At 45.7% G+C, this 24,746-nt stretch overlaps 1 protein-coding gene across 3 annotated transcripts; it reads right to left on the bottom strand.

Annotated features, from left to right (window-relative positions):
- Positions 1-9,980: 9,980 nt before the first annotated feature.
- wfdc1 (WAP four-disulfide core domain 1) lies at positions 9,981-24,007 on the bottom strand. 3 transcript variants are annotated; one of them, XM_061676344.1, is made up of 6 exons: positions 23,616-24,007; positions 15,988-16,183; positions 15,820-15,903; positions 14,683-14,823; positions 12,518-12,559; positions 9,981-12,431 (listed from the first exon to the last, which is right to left on the bottom strand). In XM_061676344.1, exons 1-6 carry the CDS (start codon positions 23,706-23,708, stop codon positions 12,376-12,378), a joined length of 612 nt encoding a protein of 203 aa, XP_061532328.1. In that variant the 5' UTR covers positions 23,709-24,007; the 3' UTR covers positions 9,981-12,375. The 3 variants fall into 3 exon arrangements, with proteins under 3 accessions (XP_061532328.1, XP_061532326.1, XP_061532329.1); XM_061676342.1 differs by having other exon boundaries at positions 15,820-16,183; XM_061676345.1 differs by lacking the exon at positions 15,820-15,903.
- Between the last annotated feature and the right edge of the window lie 739 nt (positions 24,008-24,746).

The following is a 24,746-nucleotide window of genomic DNA, read 5'->3' as shown; positions in this document are numbered from 1 at the left end:
TTTTCTATCCCTCCGCTGCTCGGCCCGCCTCAACACCGACGCACCGCGGAGCGGATTTCCACCGGCGCACGCGCGCCGCTCGATATTCCCCGGAGACTCCCCTCACAATCTCCACTATGAGTTTTAGGATTCCCTGGCAAACGAGCGCGATCCGCAGATGATCGCAGATCACCTTTCAAATACAGAACAAGCGCAAGGGAATGAAAAGTGCTTGTTATGTTGTCCAACACAAGAGCTGTATCAAGCACTTTGCCTTGACACGGGTCTCATTGTGACGCAGTACAGTTCTTCGGTTCTACAGTAGCCAAATAACAGGCTCAGTCAAAATAGGGAACATTATGACTTATTGTCTTTGTAAAGACAGAATATTTCAAACAGCTCTGTTGAATATTATGATATTGTCCTAGTGGTCATTATGTTGTGTCTGGTCGGCGTGCAGCACTTTTTGAAACCGACAGCTACAAGTTTGAGACACACTTTTTTTTAAAAAACAAATGACCTTTAATGATATGTTCTTATGAATAATGAATGATATTCACCTAGCGTACGCAGCCACTGATCATGTTCATGATTGTGCATAATTATCTAACAAGGTAGAAAACAGCTGGACGCTTTGTTTCTCTAAATCTTTGTGCATGTTCACACTTTTTTTGTAATGGATCACTTCTACAACATTCCTAGGAAATCACAACATCCCATCACTGGTGAGCTATTTTTAGAACAGGCATGCAGGTCACTTTGGTCATTTTGTTGTGGTTTACAAAAGTCACTGACAAGGAAATAATACAATAAAATAAAGGGCAGGAAATGAATCATTGACAGGTTTGTCGTGGTACCTTGCCTGCCCACAAACGTAGCTTTGAACAGTGACTGTGTATTTTAACCGAGAAAACGTCATTGTTGTTTTCAAAGCTGTAACGTATTCCTCTTCCTAAATTTACTTCCCAAATGACTGGACATGCCACATTGCTACTAACAACTCCTACTAACCACTTTTCATACAAATTACTCTTAAATGGAACTGATGAGAAACATTTGTCACAATGGGCAGCATGAATCACTGCAAATTGCGATACACGCGGTTTTGTTTAGATTTTTTTTTTAGCCATTCGTCTCTTTTAAGAGCTCAGTCCTAATTGCGGCTGAACAGACGAGGATGAGAAAATGTCTGGGGCGTTTCGCTCTATAGTTAAAAAAAAAGACAAGAAAAAGATGATGATGATGATTACAAGTTGTGTTATTTTTAAGGTCATATTCAAGCGCTATCCACTATTCATTTTTCCACGACTGGACGGCACTGAGTCGTAAGTCCTGTATTTGCATCATTTACATCTAGTATTGCTTTGGACACGAAAGGGGGTTTCATTATGAATATTTTTTTGTAAGATTGTGCATCGCTCTGCTTCATCTAAATACGCAGACATGCGAAACCGTCTGTCTGAGAAGGAAAACAAATCTTGCCATTTGGACCACAGAGACCTCAAAGCCGGCAACAGGCAGGGACTCTTAATGTCTTCATGCGTCGTGGCGGGGCCGCTCAACCGGCTAGCGTACGGGGAATGAAGCGGCACGGGAGGTGGTCAATTGTACTTTCACACAAATATCTGAATGATTATGATTATTTTACTTAACTCACTATTCAGTTAAAATACCTCCTTTTCTGAAGAAATGGTTATAATTTCAAATTCAAGCTGTTTCAACCATTTCCAAAAACCGACTGTATTAATATATCAAATCTCTTTCGATAGTATACTCAATAAATAGGAGTTCGTTATACTTGAAAAGCTTAATTGCATCCACAAAACTTGAATGTGACAATAAGCTCCCAGTCGAACTCATACGTGTTGTGCACCGCATTAAATTCATCATGAATATTTCCAGAAACGTACAGTAAATCATGGCCCCTGCGGGAACTTTGAGCAGTAGTCATGCATAAATATGGTGGAAATGCTGCCGGCATGATTTTTTTGAACCCCAAAAATGTTCTTTGCTGTAATGAAGATAATTAAGTCAAAAACACACACACACACACATATATATATATATATATATATATATATATATATATATATATATATACATATCTTTTTTTGTTTTTGTCAAAATACACATCTATTTTCTACCAATTTACAGTATATCTTTGGATGAAATCCTACTGAATCCTCATAGACGGTCAAATAACCTTTGACAATAAGCTTTGCCATTGTTCACTGTTCATTGTTGTGTAGCTTCACCATGGTGACAAAGCACTGTCCAAAGCAAAGGCAGAGCAAAGCTTGTTTGACAACTCATGTTATGAAAAGAGGGAACGTGAGACTTTAAAGCTGTGTACAACAAATATCAAAGAGTGCATTTCGTACCTCAGGTTGGATCCTCCTGTGCCTGCTCCAACAGCAGCCTTGGAGGAGGTTCAATCCACCACAGGCAGGTGAGGTTCCGTCACCCCGCATCACGCAACTCCTCCATGCTTCCACAACTCCACGCCGAAGTCGACCTCCGCCCGTCCGCTCTCAGCCAAAGGGATGTGCCGCGCTCAGCAAGTCAGAGGTGAGACGTTGATGAGCTAGAGTTGCCAACAAATGACTTTTTACTTAAGACCTTTTGCACATAACGACCCGCTGCAATCCGACCGAATCAAACGTCCTTACGTTCCGTCTCGAGGAAGCCCCGGCGCGGGCGCTCCTTGTCCGATTCCCACCCTGCTTCGGGATACGCCGAATAAGGCAGGTAGCTGACACACAGAGAGACAAAAGTGTGCCTTTCTTTGCTGTCGGTGTACCCGGCGAGGGAGTTTGCCTGTGTTTCGGTGCTGGCAGTGACGTGCGGACGCGACTCGACAAGGGACTCATTCTGCAGCCGGAGACATCAGTGGCAGGGGCCTGGCACTTGGCTTCATGTGAAAGAGGCCTCCGGGGGTGTCTTGATAAGGGTGGGAGGCACTGGAGGAGAGCGCGAGTTACTATGGATACAGGTTTCCTCCCCCGTGAACGGTTAATATGACTGAGGAAGTCTGAGTGAGAACTGTTGGAGCTCGAACGGGTTTCCCCTGGGCTTCAGACTTTCCACTGCCTTCTCTCTTGTCGCCGTATCTTGGAGACAGTGTCAGCGGGGGCTGTCGGATCCCCTCCCGTTTGCAGAACCACACCAAATACATCAAACCGTGGAAGCTCGGCTCACGAAACTGAATTCGTTCTGAGACTCCGTTCGTCAACCGGAACGTTTGGAAACTGAAACGATGGCTCTCACTCAAGTAAATGGAGCTCCCAAAAACATACTTATGCTTGCCTTGCTTTGATCAGTAACACGAACAGATTCGCGTCTGCTAACGCCGGCGAGCTCATTTGCATTCATCCAAACCGACAATAATGTGACCGTTGCTTCTGTCATTCGAAGTATTTGTTTTATCAAAACATTTCCTCCCTTAGCCACACAAGCTGCCCGTTCTTTTTTCTTTTTTCTTTTTCTGTTTTTGTCCAGTTCGGCAGAAAGGAGGTCAACTGTGCCACAGTGGAGTTTTTATGCCGCCGCTGTGGTTCTTTGTATTCTGATGGACTTTTATTGAAAATTCAGTCGGACAGAACAAAGTTTTAAAGGGAAGTGACAGAAAGAAAAAAAACAATCGGGAGAGACAAGTGAAAAGATTCAAGAAAGAAAGATGAAATAATATAGGAAGAGAAGACAACAAAAGATAGGACATTATCTGTAAGAAACATGAGGAAAGTAACTCATTATATGCCTCGTACCATGACACATTAGATTCGAGTGTTGGATGGTGCAGTAGTGCTCCACCCTTTGCAGGAAGGACAGGACAATACAGGACAAAAGACCGGAGGGGAAGCACGCAGCACAGAGGTGGTGGGCTCAGCTGTACAAGTCAAGTGTGGTGGGAGGGGCTCTGTAAGTTGTAAACATCTCTCCTCAAACCACCCACAATAACTCCATTATCACCATATCGGAATTGGACGCACTTGACCAAAATAACTGTCGAACAAACGGTTCAGCAGCAGAAACCATCGACGAGCTGTTTTGACAATCCAATCCAATCCCATCAGACTTTTCAAAACTACTGCGAAGTCTGTGCTAGCTGAACTGTTGTGAGATGGATGAGATCGCATCAATTGCTGTTGCTTTTTTTTTTGGGGGGGGGGTTATCGTTCAACCTCACCGGCGGGTAGGATGCGCATTTGTAGTTAGCACAGTAAGCGTCTCAACGGCTGTATGACTAGATGTCAAATATAGGTCAACACGCAGACACACGCACACACCTCCTTTAAACTGGAGTCGAGCTGTCGCGTCTATTTTCAATTGTCACGTGACCCTAGTGAGGATAGGTGGGAAAGAAAATGGATGGATGGATGTGCTATGATAAAAAATGATTGGAAGTATAAACTACAGTGTATTCTGCCATGCGGGATCCTATTTATCCCATCAGTTGAACTTATTAATGAAGAAATAAATCCATGTTGACTTCCAGTTACCTTCCGAGCTTCGATTTATCCAAAGGTTGGTGGCACACGGCAAACTGATGCACATAGGCAACTTTGCTAACACGATTAGCACAGCATAAAAAGCTGCAATCAAGCCTGACTGTGCGTGAGCGCTCATTTGCTCTTCTGAGTTGCAGGTTATCATCCTGTGAACGAGGAAGTGGACTAAACCTCATCAGCCGTTTGGAGAGAAAAGTAACTCCTTCAATCTGCGTCCATCAACAGAGAGGCTTCATGAATAATTATTCGAACAATTATTGTTCCGATGAAGTCGTGTTGCTTCAAGAACATGATTTCTTATTTTAAAAAAATTGTTCTTATTCTTTTTTTAAATGAAGTCCTACATACATCACAACGAGAATGTAGATTTCTCCTATGTATGTTTGCATCTTAAGAACGCTTACTCGGTTTGCAGTGAAACATTTTGGTCCCAAAACATCAGTAAACAGCATTTATTCTTTAGGTCTAGTTTGCAGCCTTAGGTAGCGGTGATAAATATCACGTGTTCTCCATCGAAGAACATCAGCCTGGGCAAGATGATGAGAACAGAAGGAACGTAAATGCTTCATAAGAACGTTGTGGCTTAACGGCGTTATTGCGCGGCACGGTGGCCGACCGGTAAGAGCGTCAGCCTCACGGTTCTGAGGACCCGGGTTCGATCCCCGGCCCCGCCTGTGCGGAGTTTGCGTGTTCTCCCCGTGCCTGCGTGGCTTTTCTCCGGGCGCTCCGCTTTCCTCCCGCATCCCAAAAACGTGCATGAATTGGAGACTCTAAATTGCCCGTAGGCGTGACTGCGAGCGCGAATGGTTGTTTGTTCCGATGTGCCTTGCGATTGGCCGGCAACCAGTTGAGGGCGGACCCCGCCTCCCGCCCGACGACAGCTGGGATTGGCTCCGGCGCGCCCGCGACCCTCGTGAGGAGAAGCGCGACAGAAAATGGATGGCAGTGTCAGCAGTGGACGCAGAACTAGACAGAACTGTCCCTTTAGCTGAAGGACAACAATCGTACACACTTTGTTTTATTGGTTCTCGTGTGGATTTATTTAACTGGAGAATTACGAGAGATTTCTATCGTTTGTCTGCTGCCCCAGGTAGAGGCTGACCTCGTGCTGTATATCGGTGTCAACTGTGCCGGCCCTTATCGACCGACGACACACACATAATGCGCTTATCCTCTAGAATACATTGTTCATCATTTGTTTGAAATAACATCACAAGAAGCTATCAATGAGTCTCAGACCGAGTCCATACCTGAGAACCAGCGCTACTTCTGTTCCTGAAATTAGAACGCGTAGGCAGGGCATACATGTGCTTAGGGCACTTCAAAGATGGAACACACGCGTGCATCCGCTTGGGTCATTCATTTTAGTGGATAAAGCAAATGTTTCTGTCAAGCCCTATGCATGTGCTTCTGTTTTTTTTTTGTTCACTTCAAAATTGAAATGGTGGCAGGTGGTGCGTGTGTGGGCTCCCACTGAACATTAGTTGGAATGCGATTTGTTACTTCTGAACACAGCCAGCCACATGCCAGTTGTAAGAGGGAGCGCAGCCACATTTATTTTAATGGATTGGATCATTCGAGGTCACCATATATAATACAACAAAACAAGCAGTACAATCCAAACATATGAGAATGTAAAACATGCAACAAATGTATAATGGCGTTTACAAAGCCTCTCTCATGTACAGTATTTGGTCCTAAGGAGATCATGTGCAAAGCCGGTAAGATGACCGTTGCTAGTCTTTACGTGCGAACCCTCCTGTCACCTTCCACAGCAAACCAAGCAAGGTCCTGCTCCATTGACACGCAGACAACCCACCAGCTTCACATCATAACAATCGGAACTAATTGCAGGGCTGAAATGATGACTCCGTGCCTCATCTCGACAATAGGTACCGAAACGCTAAACGCCAGGTGATCGTATTCCACAAAGTGCCAGTTCGACGTATACGGGATAACGTTCGGCGCACGGGAAGGCCTCTTCGATGTCAATTGCATTCCTGTCAAAGACTGAGGTGTAACCTGCGAAACGAGCATGCAGACCTTTGTCAATCGCCACATGTCACATCCAGTACGGGAGATTGACACGCCATCGGAAGACCCCTTCTTGCGGCGTGCCGCGGCGGTTCACAGAGCTTACTTTTGCGCCGTTGGCAAGGGGATGAACTCCCACTCGACATGCGTGTCGGCGATCACCCTGCGATTGACTTTTGACCAACCCGGGACGTATTCTGCCTTCCCCCCTCGATCAGCGAGGATAGAGACCAGCTTCTGCTTTGGAGTGGTACAGAAAACGTGCGGATATTCTTATTTGGGCCGCTGAATTACATATGAATCAAGCATTAAATACAAATTCTCATGTCATTGTAGAATAATATCCAGAATGATTTCTCCGGATGTGACTTTTCTGTGATTCCTCCCAGGCAAGCAAACATTTTACAGACCTTGTCGCTATGATTAGGACTATAGCTATAAATCTTAAGTTACAATATGAATACGTTGGTGAGTCGAACGTGGTAAACAGCCAGCATTGTTGCATGTAAGATTTTCGATAACACCCCTCACTTTATTACGCGATACTCCTGAGCCTATGGCAATAGAAGGAAAAGATGCAATGGGGGAGGATGTTGGCATACGCTGTTTAGCAGCTCTCTATTGCATGACTCACTGTTCAAGAAAAACAGGCACTCCGTGCAACGAGCCATTCGTTAACAAATCTCCCTGGGCGGCTAGCCACAATTCCTCGCATATTCGATTCGTGCTGAGCTTTTCCATCACTCTGAATCAATATGGCCGGGTGCTACACAATCTTCCAGATTGCTTGCGGAAGCAGCGGCAGCGATCGAGGGAATCAGATCTGCAGCGATGCCGCTATGCTAGCACACGGAGACTGACGTACAGTGACGGCCGAGCCACGGGACCGCCGCAAACCGCGGGCTTTTACGCTGCGTAAGGTATGCAAAGTTAGGGTGCGCAAATAATTGACTTGTACACTCGCACTTGTTGAAGGTAGAATAAACACAGTTAACCTAGTAGGGCATGGATATCGTAATCGAAACACCAGAGGCCTTCAAAGCCTTCTCTGCTGCCCGAACCCTTATGAAAAGCATTTACCCCTTACATAAATTGTATCAATTTATTTCCAACAGCCTCTTGAATTCATTTCATGGCGTGCTTTCAGTCGTTTAAGGGTTATTTATTTATTTGTTTTCATTTTAAAATATGGCCATCGCAACCCACAATGCAAAGCGTTTTCCAAGCCCGATTCCAAAAATGCGAAGGAAAAGTGCCTCGATGCGACCTTTCAGCATTGGTTACTCCTGACCAACCTTGCTGAAAGGAAAGATCCTCGAAGGCAGCGATGTTTACATGTTTACACAGGCTCGGGTTTCACGCTTTAAAAAGAAATAAACTCTCATTTTAATCCAAAAATGTAAGCAAACGTGCATCAAGCGATGTCCTCAAAAACGGTAAGACTCACAGAAAAAAACAGATGCAAACACCAAATATTATAAAATACAGAAACACGTGCAAGGGCTAAAACTAAGTGAGAAAGAAATAGGATCGAATTGTTTTAAATTCACATTTATTCAGAAAACAGAACGTACAAATACTCGATGCAATGACACACTATCTATCAGTTTCAAAAAGGCAGATTATTTTATGACAAAAATACATCACGAAAAGCACATCAATCCGAGGAAAAGGATCGATTCCAAAAAAAAAAATCAAGCTTGAGACTTTTTTCCATTCATATTTATTCAAAAAACAGACAACTTACAAACACAATTGGCAAGTGGTGACATACAGTGGCAAAAAGACAGACTGAAATATGACAAAAATGCTTGATAACGAGCACATGGATCCGAGGCGTTAAAGGCTTTCACGGTGTCTAATGGTCCTCATATTTATATATTGACCTCGTTACAGTCTCTACTTTTTGTAATCGTTGCAGGTAAAGTCGGCAAGCTCGAGACTCCTGTCAGCATTACTCGCCGTCACGCCATTTCAATCGATGAGGAGAAGTGGAGTCGAAGTCATTCGAAACACCGCTGTCCTTTGCTATGATCGAAAGGAAGCTCCCTGACCCGAAGACGTAGTCCAACAAAGATTTAGGAAAGGTGGCATCAAGGTTCGGAGATTTGACCTTTCGACATTGTCCCACCCGACCGCGACGCGGGCATCGTCAGCACAAGTGACAGGGGCCCGCGCTGCCGGAGGAAGTGGACCGCTTCAAAAGGCAGACGAGCGCTGAACTCATTTGCCTAGAACCAAACAAACATGCAAGCAGCTCAAAAGGATAGCAACGCCATTTTCAACCACCACTCATGGTGAAATAATGAGCAAAGGGTACAACAATAAACAACACTCGCGTAATGAGGCCCCCGACTAAGGTTTAGTAAAGGGCTACTTTAGACTACACTGACACCTACTGGACACGGGAGGACTTAACTTCTTAAATTAACTTCTTCGTGCACTCTGCTTCCCGCTCGTCTAAACCGGGACGGAAACAAGTTAACTTCCGCTGTAGTTTGACCGTGAATTTACATTTACATTTACGTTTCGACCGCCGCGGTGTGCTGCAGTTTCTCGTAAAAACACACTGAGATGAGAGGACCGTTACAGTGTTCGGCAAGTAGTACGGGGGCCGGGCTTCCCGGCTCCCGTACTACTTCAACTGGGCACGCGCAAACGTAGGCATACGTATTCCAGCCGCCATATTGGAAAGGTATTTACGGTAGGCCATTGGAGTAGAAGTTATTCTTTTTGCAGCCCGTTTGGTACGTTAACACTACTTTGACAAACAACATTGTTTAAAACTCGCTTATTTACAACGAGTGACGTTGTGTTGTGTAAGAAGTGTCGAACACATATTCCGCTGATAGCCAGGTAATGATTCTGTTTTCACATTACACTTGTAAACCAGGAAAATACTGTTTGTGTTGTCATAGATTTCAAGACATAGTAATTCATTTAGCCTTCAGGAAATTGAATAGGAAATAAAATCTTACAGAGATTCGATGATGCTGCAGTGCATATCTTCACGACTGGAATATCGCTAAATAAATACCTGTTTGTGTCAATTTAAACTAAGCGCTCCACCTAACACTATGACTGTGTAATGGATAAAACCCTATATTTCGTTTGCGTTAGTTTATATCGAATAAGCTTGGGTTTGTAAACATGAAATCATTTATAGTTAAGGAAACAATTGTCCTACCGCATCAATATCCGTGATAGCATATTGTGCGGTGTGAAACAATATTCACAAATTCCCATGACCTTTTGTACACAATATATCGATTTTGCATGATGCGGAAATGTTGACACTTTCTGCCGCCGTTTTCCTCAAACATATATATGATATGATTTATTGAGGAATTATAAAATGTATCAGAATATTCCTATTTAACCTTACGACTTGCGTTCCCTTGATGATAACATAACGGGCCAGATTTAGATGTCTGGAATCTTTAACTCCTCAAAACAACATGACACAATGCGCTTTTATTTCACATGTTGTGTTTCATTCAGTAAAAACAAGACAGCACCACAGAGTTCATGGTTGTTACGGCTTTCGTTCAACACATTCCTCTTATTGTATTGGAAACCAGCTTATTCTGCTGTTCATTATCAAAGGCAGAAAGAACCTGAGCAACATCAACGAGGCACCAGCACATTTGTCTCTTTTCAGGCCGGTTGACAGATGGCCTTACACTGGTTAAGCAATTCAAGCCCACATACTGTATGGATTTCCTATGCCGTTTATGATTTGTGATTCGGAATATCCATCCATCCATTGTGCGTACCGCTTCTCCCCGCAAGGGTCGCGGGCATGCTGCAGCCTATCCCAGCGATCTTCGGGCGAGAGGCGGGCGGGGTACGCCCTGAACCGGTCGCCAGCCCATCGCAGGGCACATATAAACGAACAACCAGTCGCACTCACATTCACACCTACGGGCAATTTAGAGTCTTCAGTCAACCTACAATGCATGTTTTTTGGGATGTGGGAGGAAACCGGAGTGCCCGGAGAAAACCCGAGCAGGCGCGGGAAGAGCGTGCTAACTCCACACAGGCGGGGCCGGGATTTGAACCCCGGGCCTCAGAACCGTGCGGCGGATGTGTTAACCGGTCGTCCACCGCTCCGGCCGATTCGTAATACGTCGTGGTATATTAAATCGGTCTCATTTACGCAGATCCGAAGCTTTAACTCCGACATGTGGAAATGTTCAGTTTGTCCACAGGATAGGAAATTTGGCCTTCGGAGTGCAAGGGAATGTTTTCAAACCAGATGGTCTTCACCCACGCCCCTTCTACTGCCCAGCCTTAAAACTTTAACCTTGCAAGGCTGATGGACTCTTACAAACAAAATATATATTGCAGTTTATAACATCACAAATAGAAACAATCCATCTGGTGTGTTTGGGTATTAAAGATACAACAGTCACTGTGTAGTTTCCCTGTGATCAGCAAACATGCTGGGACTCTGGGACTGGAAGGTGGAGAAAAGGTACCATAAACAATTTCCTTCATCTATTATGGAAGACATTTGCAGTCACCAAAAGTCTCATTCTTCAACTATGGTCGATGTGGCTATTGCTCAACGTCCCGCACCTTATGTCACGCTGTCGTCTTTGGACCACAAAGTTGTTGAGACCAAAACCGTATTTGAAGAAAGTGTGTTCACTGTGATTCACTGCACTGCTCTGTCACTGGTTAAATTGCCGTCAGATGGTTTATGGGCCCCATGTTGTCACCCCGCATTTCCATTTCCCCCCCGCAGTGGCTCTGCCAAGGTTTTGCCATATTCCAAATGGATTTTTGTCCAAATGGTTCGTTGTGTGCGGCTCTATCGAGGCTGTTCCGCTCGTCCCGGATGAGGCGTAACGATGCGTCCGTTCCCCGACAAACCCAGAAAGACGACGTATTCTTTTGAAAAGCAAAATAAACGATTTCTCTAGATGTTTCTTTATGGTACGCAGGAGCTCAAACTTTGAAATGTGGCTCACATTGAATTGTTTTAGATTGTTTTAGCGTGTTAATAATTCACTCGCGCTGGACATATACCGCTGTATTGACTGCGACGATGTTTCAATGAAGTTTATTGAAACCAAGTACAGCACACCAAAACCGCATAGAAATAATGTATGAAATATGTCATCGCCTTTTGGGTTAACTTTATGCAACATTAAACACACAGAAGTTTCCTTGAAGTGGTTGTTTATAAATATTGGTAGGGCTAACCTACCAACAGCGAGTGATTGCAATAATAAACTGTATAAAAGGTGGGCAACAACATGTTGCCCAGGCACTTAGGCGACAAAATCAACAGTGCCTCTGCTGGTTGCAGCCAGGTACCGCACTCCGTTTTGCCTCATTCACTTTCAGACATGACGAATCGACAAACAATTTGACTCCATCAATTATTATGCCCATCCCAACAAGAGCATTTGTTGTAGAAATAACCCACACACGCAATGGATTGTTTGACACAGATTATTGTGATGTTGAAAGACGTAAAGACGAAATACATGGAGGATGGAAAAAATACATTCCTATTCTTCTGTCCTTTTGAGATATTTGGCAAGCAGCATTGATGCACTCGCTACTTCTCTCTTTCTCTCTTACTCCAAGATGATGTCGAATGTGTAAAATCACCATCTTTCTTTGGCTGTGAGACAGTAACGTTTCTGAGGTTCGAACTTTGTGAGGAGTGGAGAGCAGAGGAGGTAGCAGCTTATGATCTTTTCTGACTGAAGCGTGATCAGAAATAGCTTGAACACGATCGTAAGCGGCGGGGCCTATGTCAGATTCATCGGAAAGGTTAGAAAATAAAATGGAAAGTGTGGTCTGAAAGCAAGAAAAAAAAAAAAAGGGTATATGTTGCTCATCCCAGGTGCTTGTGATGCTTCTCGTAGCCCACGGCGTTGTTGGTACTGGAACCTGTGAGAAAGAGGGTCAGGTCAGGCCGACTGGCGATGCGTCAGACTTAACTGCGTCTTTCCATGTGTTTAGATGACCTCACTTACCTAAGTAGTCCTTGAAAAATTTGTGCCTCAACCCCCGTCCATCTAAAACAAAACAAAAAAGGCACGACAACGTAAAAGTTGGATGCGGTCTATTCTCTTGGCTAGAAAATGCACGCGAATGCTGGAAATTGCTTTTGCCGAGCCGACAACAGTACCGACAACCAAAAGTGGACGAACGACTGTAACACTGTTTAACAGATTACAGCCTATCACAGCGAGCCCCGGGTATATCCAATAACAGTCCGTCGTCAATGGAGGGATGACAGGCATTCTTATGGGATTGATGGAAAGTCTTCTATAGGATGCTATGGAATCATTGCTGCGTCGTTGCTTTCTCGCTCTGATGTTCTTGCAATTATACAAATATTTCAGAACCAATATGTTATCGGGATGACAAACATCACAGTCCACAGAGGTGACTTTTGTTCATTAATTCTTTGAAAAAGGGTATTAATCATTGCATGATAATTAGGATTGTTGGTCCTCCATGGGAAGTTCAATGGGCACCATACTTTTTGTGTATGCAGTAAAATGAATGACTATAATATTTGAAAGATGTCATTTGCAATTTTTCAGCTGTCCAGTAGAAGCAAGATTTCTTGACTCCAATGTGAATTTTGCATTTGACCACAAGTCCTTGTAAGCATAAAAAGCCATTTTGGGTTGCAAAGTATCGTAATTGTACGTACGCACAATTAGAGGAAACTAGGACTCCGTGTGCAACATACAGCACGTGACACAAATTTAGTTTCAGTCACCTAAAGCTCTGAATTCAAATCAAGCACTGTATCCAAGAGCTCTATTTTTATAGACGACGGATCTGCGGCGGAACGCAAAAGCTGGCATATCTCGATTTCCGTGCAAGCGCAAGGCTCGCTGCTCGTTCGCCCGTTTGGCAGACTCGTCGCCTGCGACAAGCTGGGCCTGCCGAGTGAACTCGGCTGTGCTCTTAGACCTGCGCCCGGTGCCTGTGACTATTTGGTGGCAAATATTCGATTTAACCTTAGGCCTGCTGATACCGCGTTTAACCTTTGCCACAGCTGGCCTAATTTGATCGGGACGTGTGTTGGCTGTCAGACGTATTTCGTTCATAAATAATGTGAGCAGTGGACGTCTGGATCATTGTAGAAATCAATTCATTAAATGCATTATTATTATTATTATTATCATTAAAATCCTCCCACTGACCGGCACGCAGCACAGTCAGGGTGGACATGAGGTGTGCGGACATACACTATATTGCCAGAAGTATTCACTTACCTGCATTGACTCAGGTATGAATTTAAGTGACATTCCATTCTTAATCCATAGGGTTTAATATGACATTGGTCCACCCTCTGCAGTTCTAACATCTTCAACTCTTCTGGGAAGGTTGGTTTTTCACAAAGTTTATGAGTGTGTTTATGGGAATTTATGACCCCTTTCCCAGAACACTGATGTTGGATGAGAAGGCCTGGCTCTCACTCTTTGTTGTAATTCATCCAAAAGTGTTCTATATGTTTGAAGTCAGGATGTTCAGGCCAGTCAAATTCCTCCACATCAAACTCTCTCATCCATGTCTTTATGAACCTTGATTTGTGCACCGATGCACAGTCATGTTGGAACAGGAATGGCCCGTCGCCAAACTATTCCCACAAAGTTGGAACTATTCGCCCCTGAATTCCAGTGAAAGGAACGCTGAATGCTTCAGCATACCAATAGATAGATTTTGGACAGTCAAATAGTTTGGGGATTATTCCTTCCTGTTCCAACATGTCTGTGCACCAGTGCACAAATCAAGGTCAATAAAGACATGGATGAGAGAATTTGCTCCGGAGGAACTTGAACGGCCTGCACAGAGTCCCTCCCTCAACGCGATAGAGCACCTTTGGGTTTCGAGTGGACAGTGAGCCAGGCCTTCTCGTTCAACATCAGTGTGTGACTTCACAAATATGCTCCTGGGAGAATGGGCACATGAACTCACTTCTAAACCTTGCTGCAAGATTCATTACACCTCATTCCAAGGGACTGAGAGGAGCTGCTTTGATTGATGGCGAATTAAGTTGGCTGTGTTCACCCCCACCACGGCACAGACCACCATTTGTCTGCGAAATTGACCATTTTACGGATTTAGGCCGGTCACGAAAATAGAGCCCTAAGTCCCCAAAAGTGCATGCAAATTCTACCAGAGTTGGCACGCTGCTTGATGCATTGTCCCCGGTTGGGGATGCCAGTGGCAGGGTTTCCTGGGTTGATGATGTGGCACTCGTAGCCTGTAGGACAGTGGAGAGGCTCATCGCCGTCCTCTGTTGTACTGCACGCCTCAGCTGCTCAGTGGAAGTACAGTACACAAATACACATTAATCATAAGCTGTAACATGTGCTGGCTGAATGAAAGATTTTTCACTCAGCAAAGGATGAATAAGCCGCTAGGCCGTGTCATCGTCATTATTCACCGCTGTACCTTCTGTACCTTGTCACAGTATGGTATTTGTTTTATGTTCCAGAGCTCGGGGCACTGGGAGACCACATTCATATTTAGTTCCTCCACGTTCTCCATACTGTTTTCAAAATACAACACCGCCAAATTATTACTGTTGTCACTCTGAAAGTACTCCACTGCCATCTCTCCTGATGGAGATGCCTTATAAGATCTTATCATATCGCACGTCCCCCGAATTGAACATTTTCCAATTTGAATGCATCCTACCTCGCGTTACGCTGGCTGCTGCTCCGCCGTTGCTTCTCGGCCGTACACACCCAATGAATGGAATTGTTTGTTCGGGGGGGTGGGAGGGGGGCTAGCGCCCCCCCCCCCCCCACAGAATGCCGCCCTGGCCGGCTGCCCATTATCACCCATGTCAGAACCGCCACTGACGCTGCGCAAAGTGCTCTGTGTAAAGGCCTTAAAAGGGATGGTCTGGTTTTTATTTTGGGGGAGAGTTGCCATTAATCCGCCACTGCCCGCAAGGAGGAAACCGTTACAATGACTTTGAGTCGCCTCCTTCACTTGAGCGCTCCTTGTCGTTCATTTGCAGCCGACGAACGACTCAGGGCACAATCAGAGTGTCGCGCTTCCAGCTGCTGAGCTCAATTTAACGAGAAAGGAACACATTTCTGACGTGATTCCATCCCGTAACTTCGCTCAAAATATTTGTTTGTGTGAACGACGCAACACTATTGGACACCTTCAAAGAGAGCAACGAAGAAATGTTGAACGTCGAGTCGCGCTCCGCACTTTTTAGTTCGTGATTTTAAATCTTACGGAGAAGCCTCAGGCTGAAAATGCAACGTTTCCGATAACTGGTCCCGAGTGTACTCACCCTGCAGCATCTCCTCAGGACCGTCCAGTAGCCAGCCGTTACCGCCCAACCACCGAGGTTTGGGCTGCACTAGCCAGTCGAGGACTACTCGTGATAACACAGACACGGAAAGAGAGAGAGAAACATTTATGAACAAGTCAATGCGCTGAACTTGTGAGTTCCACAGACCTGGCGGAGGCTGAACAGACTCCAGGCAGGCATAGATGCAGCCGTTGTAGCAGCAACGCTTGTGCCGCTCACACTCCGAGTCTGAGCGGCAGCCCGGCACCTCGCAGGCCCTCTCGGGGAGCATCTGAGGTGGTGGTGGGCAGCGGTCATTCTTCTGGTGCTGTGTGGACTGCGGGTGGTTGGGATACTCGTAGTCCTGGGAGACAAGAAAATTGGTTCTGGCGAGAGTTTGTCTTTGTAAAGTCGACCACTAGAGAGCAGCAAAGTGTAGGATAGCTGTGTTACAGGCTTTGGCTTGAGTGCAGACGACACGCCGCCTTCCAAATGTCTTGACCTGGATTGGGAAATTAGTTTACGGCGGGAACGCACACACACTTCCGTGGTGAATCTCAGAGTGAAAAGAAAGTAGGCCACAACATCCGGAGGCCAGCGACTTCTCACGTCACACACCTTGGCGCCTTCGACACACATAAATTGTTGAGGCCCGAGTGTCCGCTCGCGTGCGGCCAGGAATGCAACACTGCTGCTGACGTCTGCTCTCGTGCGCTAACTTGATGGAATGTGCATCACGGCCATTGTCTCTGCGGTTTGTTGTAAAAACTTGGATTGTGTTCGTCGAGGCTAGCATTCCTTTCTGGGGTTAGGCCGTAGTTCCGAAAAATCCCCTCTCTCATCTTTGCTTCGGAACATCATGTTTATTTTCATAGGATTGACTCCGCTGTTCCACATATTCACAACAACCACGATATAACAAGAGAAGCAACATTTACCACGTTTGAAGTTGTTTCCACAGTATCGTTAAAATACAGCAACTCCCGATCTGGCTCGTGTGTCAACTGCAGGACGTGTTGCCACCAAATACGAGAAACAAGCACAAATGTAAGTTTGCTCTCTGTTTCTTCGGAGCCTTCTGCGTATTCGATCGCTGATCGGGTAATCGGTCTGTCAAAATGGCTGTTTACTTGGCAGCCTTGACAGACGTGCTCACCATCCTGCTCGGAAAATAAAAGCCGAGGCTTTTGGGCACGTAGAGTGAGCATTTCGACACAAATGCGTTCATTCTGCCAGAATTGTACTCAGTTGGCAGATGGTTGTTTGCACGCTTGGTTAACGAAACACATTTCAAAATGCGCTAATTATTACTTTGTGAGATATAGATTTGTCTTTTTTTACTTCTAGTTTTTAGTTATCTTTTTGCTATAGAGCAACTGTACGTAACAACAAAACAATACATTTTGGTTTTTGATTGTAACGTAGAGAAAACACATGAAAGGACTTATCGCGTCCAGATGGCCCATCGTTATTTTTACGTCTTTTTTTTTTGCTCAAGGAAAGGAAACTGGCGGTCACCAATCAATTTGGGAACGATCGGTAAATTACCAATTGACCTTGGAACTCCCCTTTTGCATTGGCGGAATTGATACACGAACATGTCTTGATGTGATGTCAGCGACAGAACTGCAGAGCAAATTCGCTGCATAGCTGGTCTGGACAAGGAATGTACTGTACTATAAAGTGGCATTATATACTCATATTTTATATATATATATATATATATATAATCTCGCTGTCGGGCGGAATCGCCCCGCTTCCAATATGACAACTTTTCAGGGAATAAGAAAAACATTTCCACTCTGTTGAAGTTGCTATTAAAGCTTATCTTGCTATTATATACTGTTTCATACTCACATCAATATAACAGCACCCCAAAATTATGTTCAAGGGCTAATTTAAATATGATAAATTGTGTTATATTTAAATTAGCCCTATGTTCAAGGGCTAATTTAAATATGATAAATTCCCCCAAAAGACGTAGTCTCGCCGGCGTATCCCGGGTCCCGGTGGGACGTGCCCGGACCACCTCACCGGGGAGGCATCCGAATCGGACGCCCCGGCCGCCTCATCCGGCTCCTCTCGATGCGGAGGAGCGGCGGCTCTACTCTGAGATCCTCCCGGATGACCGAGCTTCTCACCCTCTCTCTAAGAGAGAGCACACCCTCCGCCCGAGTCTGCCAATCCAGAGGCACCGTCCACGATGTCCACGCGATGCTGCGGAGGCGTGTCAACAAGGACAGCCCCACAACATCCAGAGCCTTCATCCACCGCCGGGGCCTTACCACCGAGGAACTTTTTAACCACCTGTGAAAGGTGGTTCAAAAAAAAGAAGGCGTGTCGGTGGAATCGGGGAGGTCTTCGAAGTATTCCCCCCGCCGACTCACAACGTCCTGAGTCGAGGTCAGCGGCACCCCATCCCCACTATACACAGTGTTGATGGCGCACTGCGTCCCCCTCCTGAGATGTCGGACGGTGGCCCAGAATTTCCTCGAAGCCGTCCTCAAGTCTTTGTCTACGGCCTCGCTGAACCCCCTCCCGTGCCCGAGGTTTCCTCCCGATCACGCCCTTCCGGGTCTCACTGTCATTGCCCACGTGAGCATTGAAGTCCCCCAGCAGAACGACGGAGTCCCCAGCGGGAGCGCTCTCCCGCGCCCCCTCGGGCTCCTTCCCTGCCAGAGAAGTGACATTCCACGTCCCTAGAGCCAGCTCCTGTAGCCGGGGATCGGATCGCCGAGGTCGCCGCCCGGGTCACACTGCGCCCGACCCCTGTGACCCCACCCACAGGCGGTGAGCCCATGGGAAGGGGGACCCACGTTACCCTTTCAGGCGCTCGCTCTTTTCAGCAGGCTCACGCAGGATTTGACCCAAATGTGGGCGGGCCAAAATCTGGCCAAAAATCAAATATGTCATCATAAAACTATTTGGGGGGGGGGGGGGGGGGGGGGAATTTCTTTTGAAGTCCACAGCTATGGAATAAGTGTTGGATGTTCACAGTCCTTGAAGCTTCGTGAGGTTTGTTGAACTCAGGTTTCATTGACAGCGACTAACTTTAGTAGTCATGCTCAAGGGGCACAAAGTCAACTGGGATTCGATAATGACATAACCACTCTTTATCGTATATCCGATCTCTTCCCAACTGCTCTTGCAAAAATCTTGAGTTTCCTTCCTGTTTGACATGCCGTTTAATACAAAGCAGACCCCATTGATGACAATGTGAACTTCACCCTCAGCATCATGCTCCTCATTGTCAATACTTAGGCCGAATTCTTCACTCATTGATTTGACCTCAATGACCTCCATCGCTCTGTCACACAATCCTTTTTTGTGTGCGTCTTTGTCACTATTTCGCTCATTATATTTCCGTCTCGCCACTGCTACGTCTTTCTTCGCAGCAGCTTTTCCTTTTGGAGCACCGGTGTCAAACTCAAGGCCCTGGGGCCATATCTGGCCCGCCAAGTCATTTTACGGGGCCCGCAAAAGCAAATAATCTGTGTCAACTGTCATGCTTCCGTCTCAAATTCTCATATGAAATAAATAGTATCGTTGAGATATTGCAAGCATTTTCTGAACTGCAGTTGAACAAACCATTATCTCTGACTTCTGATTTCAAAACTAGAAATCCATCAATTTGTTGCGTGTACGTCAAAATATTATGAGGTGACTAAACATTGATATGATTTCACAGTCAATGGCCCTCTGAGGGAAACCGGGACTACAATGTGGCTCGTGACAAAAACTGAGTTTGACACAACTGTTTTAGAGTCTGGAGTGTTTTGTCCCGTTCGTGCACGTAACTGCACGCACACACACATGTACAATGTGCGCACGCAATAGGCTCTTAATCTTAAGGCCTAGGTTATCGTCGTGCCTCGACGAGAAAAAAACGTGTCCTCCGAGCGCAGGAGCCCGCAGCAGGCATCTGGTTAGCTTTTGGCTTGTCGGGACTCATTTTCCTTTTTCTTTGCACCCGCTGCCAATTTTACATAGAAATGCACAGAGCGAGTGATATAAACGCAACAGGCCGCCTGCCTATCCTTGAGATGTGGCAAAATATAATACATTCATCTTATCGTATTTTTCCCCACCCCTAGCATCGCATTTCCCTCCACAAGGATAGCAATGCTAACTTTCAAAGAGTTATTAACGCGACAATATAAAAGTTGAGCACTGTGCTTGTAGTTTGCGCTGATATAGCACTGCGCTGAGAAATGTTCCATCGTGTAGTTTACGTTGTGGACAATCGATGTACCTTGTAAACACTCATCCAATACAAAATTTGTCCTGAAGCGGTCGTGCTGGAACTTGAAAGGATCTCATCCTTTTTATATTCAAACTTTTCTGTGTTTGCCTTTTATTTCGTTGTCAGGAGCGGAACCGAAGATACACATTTCATACGAAGTATAGGGATACAATATCGATCGCAAAGTCATTCATATCTGGAAATTCGTTTATCAGTAAATGACTGAGTTATCCAACTTGAATGCAGTCAATGAGTACCAACCGTAACTTGCATTTGCATGTACTCTCAGAAGTATAATGCCGCAAAGCTACAAAGGAATGTATCCATCCGTCCGCCTTCTCTTAGTGTGACTTTCAATTCCGACTTCACAGAACACAGCTTTGCTTCCCCTCTGCTACACGTCACCTCCATACATGCTGGAGTTCTGCCCAAACGGAGGCTTTTAGTTGTCCCTAGTGGGCCCAGGTCAGGTCAAACAACGCTTGTGAGTGTCTGCAGAGCCGCCGTCTGCCACAAAATGATCCCATCGCAAAAAATACAGTACGTGAAACTGCAAAGGTCGTGCATGTGGTAGAAGCTTCCCCCTTGGCGCACGCAGACATGCCCGTGCAGGTGCGAGCCAGACTGAGCTATGTCAGCGGCAGACTCTGTCGTATGCGTGCATGCGCATGATTTGCAGGTGCTTTCAAAGACCAATTCACTGCGGTAAAAAAAAACAACAACAATATATATATATATTTATTTTGTTTTATATATATATATATATATATATATATATATATTTTTTTTTTAAATATATATTTAATTTGTACATCACACACAAGCTTTTGTATTCCTCTCCTTGCATTGCCACTTTTTGTCACTGTACTTTTTTTCCCCCCATTACGCGCTCGTATGTGGCTACAGTCTCTTTTGAACACAGAGACGACATTGACTAAGTGTTATTGGTGACCATTAAACTTGGCGGAAATAGGCTTAGCTAAGACAAAAGGTGATGGACATAATTTAAGTGAAAGAAACCATCTGACCATCTGACCGGAGGTCAAATGCACACCGAATATTCAGTGGCGAGCAAACCTAACCGGTTCGAGACAAATACAATCGAGGGAAATGTACTGAATTTGCAATCATTCGAATGGCCAACAGTACTCATGTATTTGGGCATTGAACTCGAGCTTCAAAGGAATTTTAGCGTGTTGTTTTTGTTTGAAAAGAAATTCAATTCAATAATAGTTCAACCGAGATTTGTTTTATTGGCTTCTTATCGTTTATACGGGTTCACAGTCATAACAGCCCTCCGAGGAAAGCCATAACTACAATGTGGCCTGCGATAAAAATGAATTTGACACCCCGAAAATGTTCTCTCGCCTCGAGGAACCTCTTGACATCGAACCCTAACCCATTTCAGGGTAGCGGTGGACTCGATTTGTTCAGATTCAACGAAAATCCTGCAGGAAACAATTGGAATGGAAAACTCCAAAAACCTTCTCTAACGATGAATCGCGTTGGTGTTGTCGAGGTGAGTTGTGTTGCCGATACGTGGCACACATTTCACTTTTTCAGTAAAACATTCAGTGTTCACTTTACAAATGAATATGTGTCATACAAGTGTCAAAAGAAGGAGAATAACTACTGATAAAGAGTCTGAACAATTATCTTCTCTGCCATTATTCATTGCTTTGGAGCTGTAATTTGACTTTATTATGACTGAGACAGGGCGTGTGCGAAATGTGTCAGGAGGAAAGGGTTAAAAAACAAACAAACAAACGACAGCCTGAAAGATACAGAGATGAAAAGAAAAGAAAGGAAGCAAATCGCCCCTGAGCAGCCTTCGAGGTTGGAGTCCGAACTTTGAGCCCGTCCCGTAAACTAAGTTGGGAAGAGTGAGCCGAGACACATAAGGCACGCGGTGTGAGCGTTAAAGGAGCCCACGGGCCGAGGGGGAGAAGAGAAAACATTTCGACGGAGAGGTGAACGTGTACCGGCTGAATTAAAGCCAAGGATGTTGTCAGCCGGTCGGAAAGTCAGAAGATTGAAGCACAAGCGGATGACAAGGCAACACGCTACGCTGAACGTTTGATCGCTCGGCCACACTGAGCTGAGCTAACAAGCACGCGTTTGAGCATTCACTGTGCTCTTCACTCGCTCACGTGGAAATAAGAAAATGGGGGCCTTCTTTCGACCCGCTGCACGCTTCACACTCCATAGGTAACACAGGTCGCACCTGTCCGGGACTATTTGTCACGCTCCGAAATCGAAGCCTCACGGTTCATCTCTCGTCCAATCGCGCCAGACCTTTTCTTAAGTGCTACCGAAGCAGTAGCGCCTTCTATAATGTTGCCCATTCATTCCAAAGTATAGCCGCCGGAGAAGACTAAAACCGGAGTTGGTTATTCCAAAAAGACATTTCTTCAAGTAATGACACGTGCGATTCAACAAATAATGGCCGACTATCATTGGACACGTAGGCCAGACATTACAGAAAAAAACTCTCAACCGCGTACGATGCGGTCGTGGCGATCCTGCGCGGACGGCACTGAGTGCGTTTCTCTCTTTCTAATATGCCATTCATATTGCAATTGCAAGTTCTTTGTTTGGCTCATCAGTCCCTCTTTCCCTCTTTGGCTACGGGGCACACGTAATCGCGCTCCACTAATTCTGCCCAGCAACCGGTGGCCGTACGAACGCCACGCAGAATGAAATGTAACGAAGTTTCAAAGTTTGCGAATGAATCGCAAAACATTTGCGTTGTCTGTCTGTGAATAAAAATGTCAATTGACTGTTATGCGGCCTCCCTTCGTGGTTCGTGTCCACCATTTCCCATACAAAAGCCACCACCGTATGTTGACTTTTATGCGACACTGTAAAGGAGGGCGAGCGGCTCAGAAAATGGATGGATGGGTGGATGCAAAGGAGGGCGGACAATTATTGGGAGAGTTGGCTCATCTGTGTATTATTTTGGGATGAATAGGTGCATCAGATGAAACACTTTTTTTAAAAAAAAATTGGATTTCCATCCCTATATTAAAAAAACAGGACTGGTTTAGTCCACAGCGTGTCAGAAAATCGGTACAAATGTTGATCATTGGCTTGCAAAGTCAAAGCAGATGTTTGCAAATGTCTTATTTTGATTCAACACAAACACAACCAGTCTGCGTAACATCGGGGACCCGAGAAATCAGAGAATATTTAGTGTCGGGAGGCTGAATTTCCGAGGGTTCGGACACTTTTAAGTTTTGAACAAACCCTCTCTAAGTGATGAATTGATGATGAAAATAGTGCTCGTGTCACCTGATCATCGATTAGTTTTTGATTCACTGATGAGTTGTTGCAAAGTATCATGTGAGATATCTCACGAGACACCTGTTAAGACGTGAGACGATTCTTTTAAACGTGCAACATTCAACTGGCAAACACGAATGACGAAGAACTAACTTTGGTGACGGTTCGCGCTTTCTAACAGAAAACATGTCGGCAAACATCAGTCGAGTCCCTCGATTGCTCTTCGAACGAAATGATTTGAATTCTCTGAAGGCGACGTTCTCGGTCCCACCTTGCGGTTGAGTGCCCTCTTCCTGATTCTTCCGGCATCGCTGCCCGTGGACAGCAGCAACAGGGACAGCAGCAGCGCCACCGAGCCCGCCATGGTCCCGCACCTTAATTCCACGTTGTTCCTCAGAGGTCCGCCTTCCTCCTTCTCAGTGTTCTCTCAAGTTTGTCCTCCGTGTGAGCTTTCGCAGCTGAGGCAGGCGAAGAGAGTCTCCGGCGGTCATGTGCGGCCAACACGACCTGCCTTTATATTCGCCTTGGGAAAAGTGCGGCCTAGAAGTAGACGTTGAGAAGAGAGGGAGGGAGGCGGTGAAGGAGAGAAATGTAAGAGGGGGAAGAAAGAAACGGCAACTGTCTGTGCATCCGAGTTGTCTGCGGGCGCACAGTGCGCACATGTCTGTGTGCGAGAGGAGGGAGGAGGAGGGCCCGAGAGAGCGAGACCTCCCCCTGGCCTCCCCGTTTCATCTCCTCCCACATCTGGGGATCCTTATGTGGATTTGTATGCGGGTGGGGAAGAGGTGAAAATTCATTTCGGATTTCGCAGGTGGGATTTACACGTCGCCCGTGAGCTTTGTCGACCCGCTTGGCCGACACCGGCGATGGGGGGGGGATTTATGCGAGGGGGATTTCGGTGCGCTCAACTCAATGAACCCTGCGGTATTGACCGAGAAAAAAGGTTCGTTCGGGGAAATTGACCACCTCGTGATGCCATCTGTCTCGTCTGCTTCACTGAGTCTTTTCGTTTTGCTTGTTGAATTTCTGTGCGCTGAGCAAACCTCGCTCAAACTCTTCCACCCCTCCCCTTGTTCCATTCTCAGTTCGGTGTCGAGCCGCGAAGGGGAGAAAGAATGCTAAGCCTGCGCAAATCTCCGTCATTATTAGTTTTACGGGAACAAGCCTCGTGTCATTGGGAGGCCCCCGGCTCCAGTTGAACAAAAGAGTCAAGAGAAAAGGGCCCAAAATACTGGACAACTAAGATGAAAGAGTGACAAGCAGAGATGAGAAGGGATGGTAGCGGCGTGCTACTTTCTGTGTCTGGGCAAACATGCAGCAATGGGGCTCTGGCCCGGGAGAAGTCAATCAAATACGCAGTGCAGTTTTTCTTTCTTTGCAGTGACTAAATTACAGCGGTACC

The sequence above is a fragment of the Phycodurus eques genome, chromosome 5 (assembly GCF_024500275.1).
Source record: "Phycodurus eques isolate BA_2022a chromosome 5, UOR_Pequ_1.1, whole genome shotgun sequence".
NCBI lineage: Eukaryota > Metazoa > Chordata > Actinopteri > Syngnathiformes > Syngnathidae > Phycodurus > Phycodurus eques.
Note: the sequence above shows the minus strand (reverse complement) of the source record. Positions and strands in the feature narration are given on the sequence as shown.

Bases quoted from the DNA above. Each gene is read 5' to 3' on its own strand.
- wfdc1 (XM_061676342.1), bottom strand. From the start codon at position 23,708: ATGGCGGGCTCGGTGGCGCTGCTGCTGTCCCTGTTGCTGCTGTCCACG. The intron at 14,824-15,819 runs GTGAGTACACTC...TCCACTGAGCAG, and splicing joins TCCTGAGGAGATGCTGCAGG to CTGAGGCGTGCAGTACAACA. The intron at 12,560-14,682 runs GTAGAATTTGCA...GTTTTGTTTTAG, and splicing joins CAAGCAGCGTGCCAACTCTG to ATGGACGGGGGTTGAGGCAC.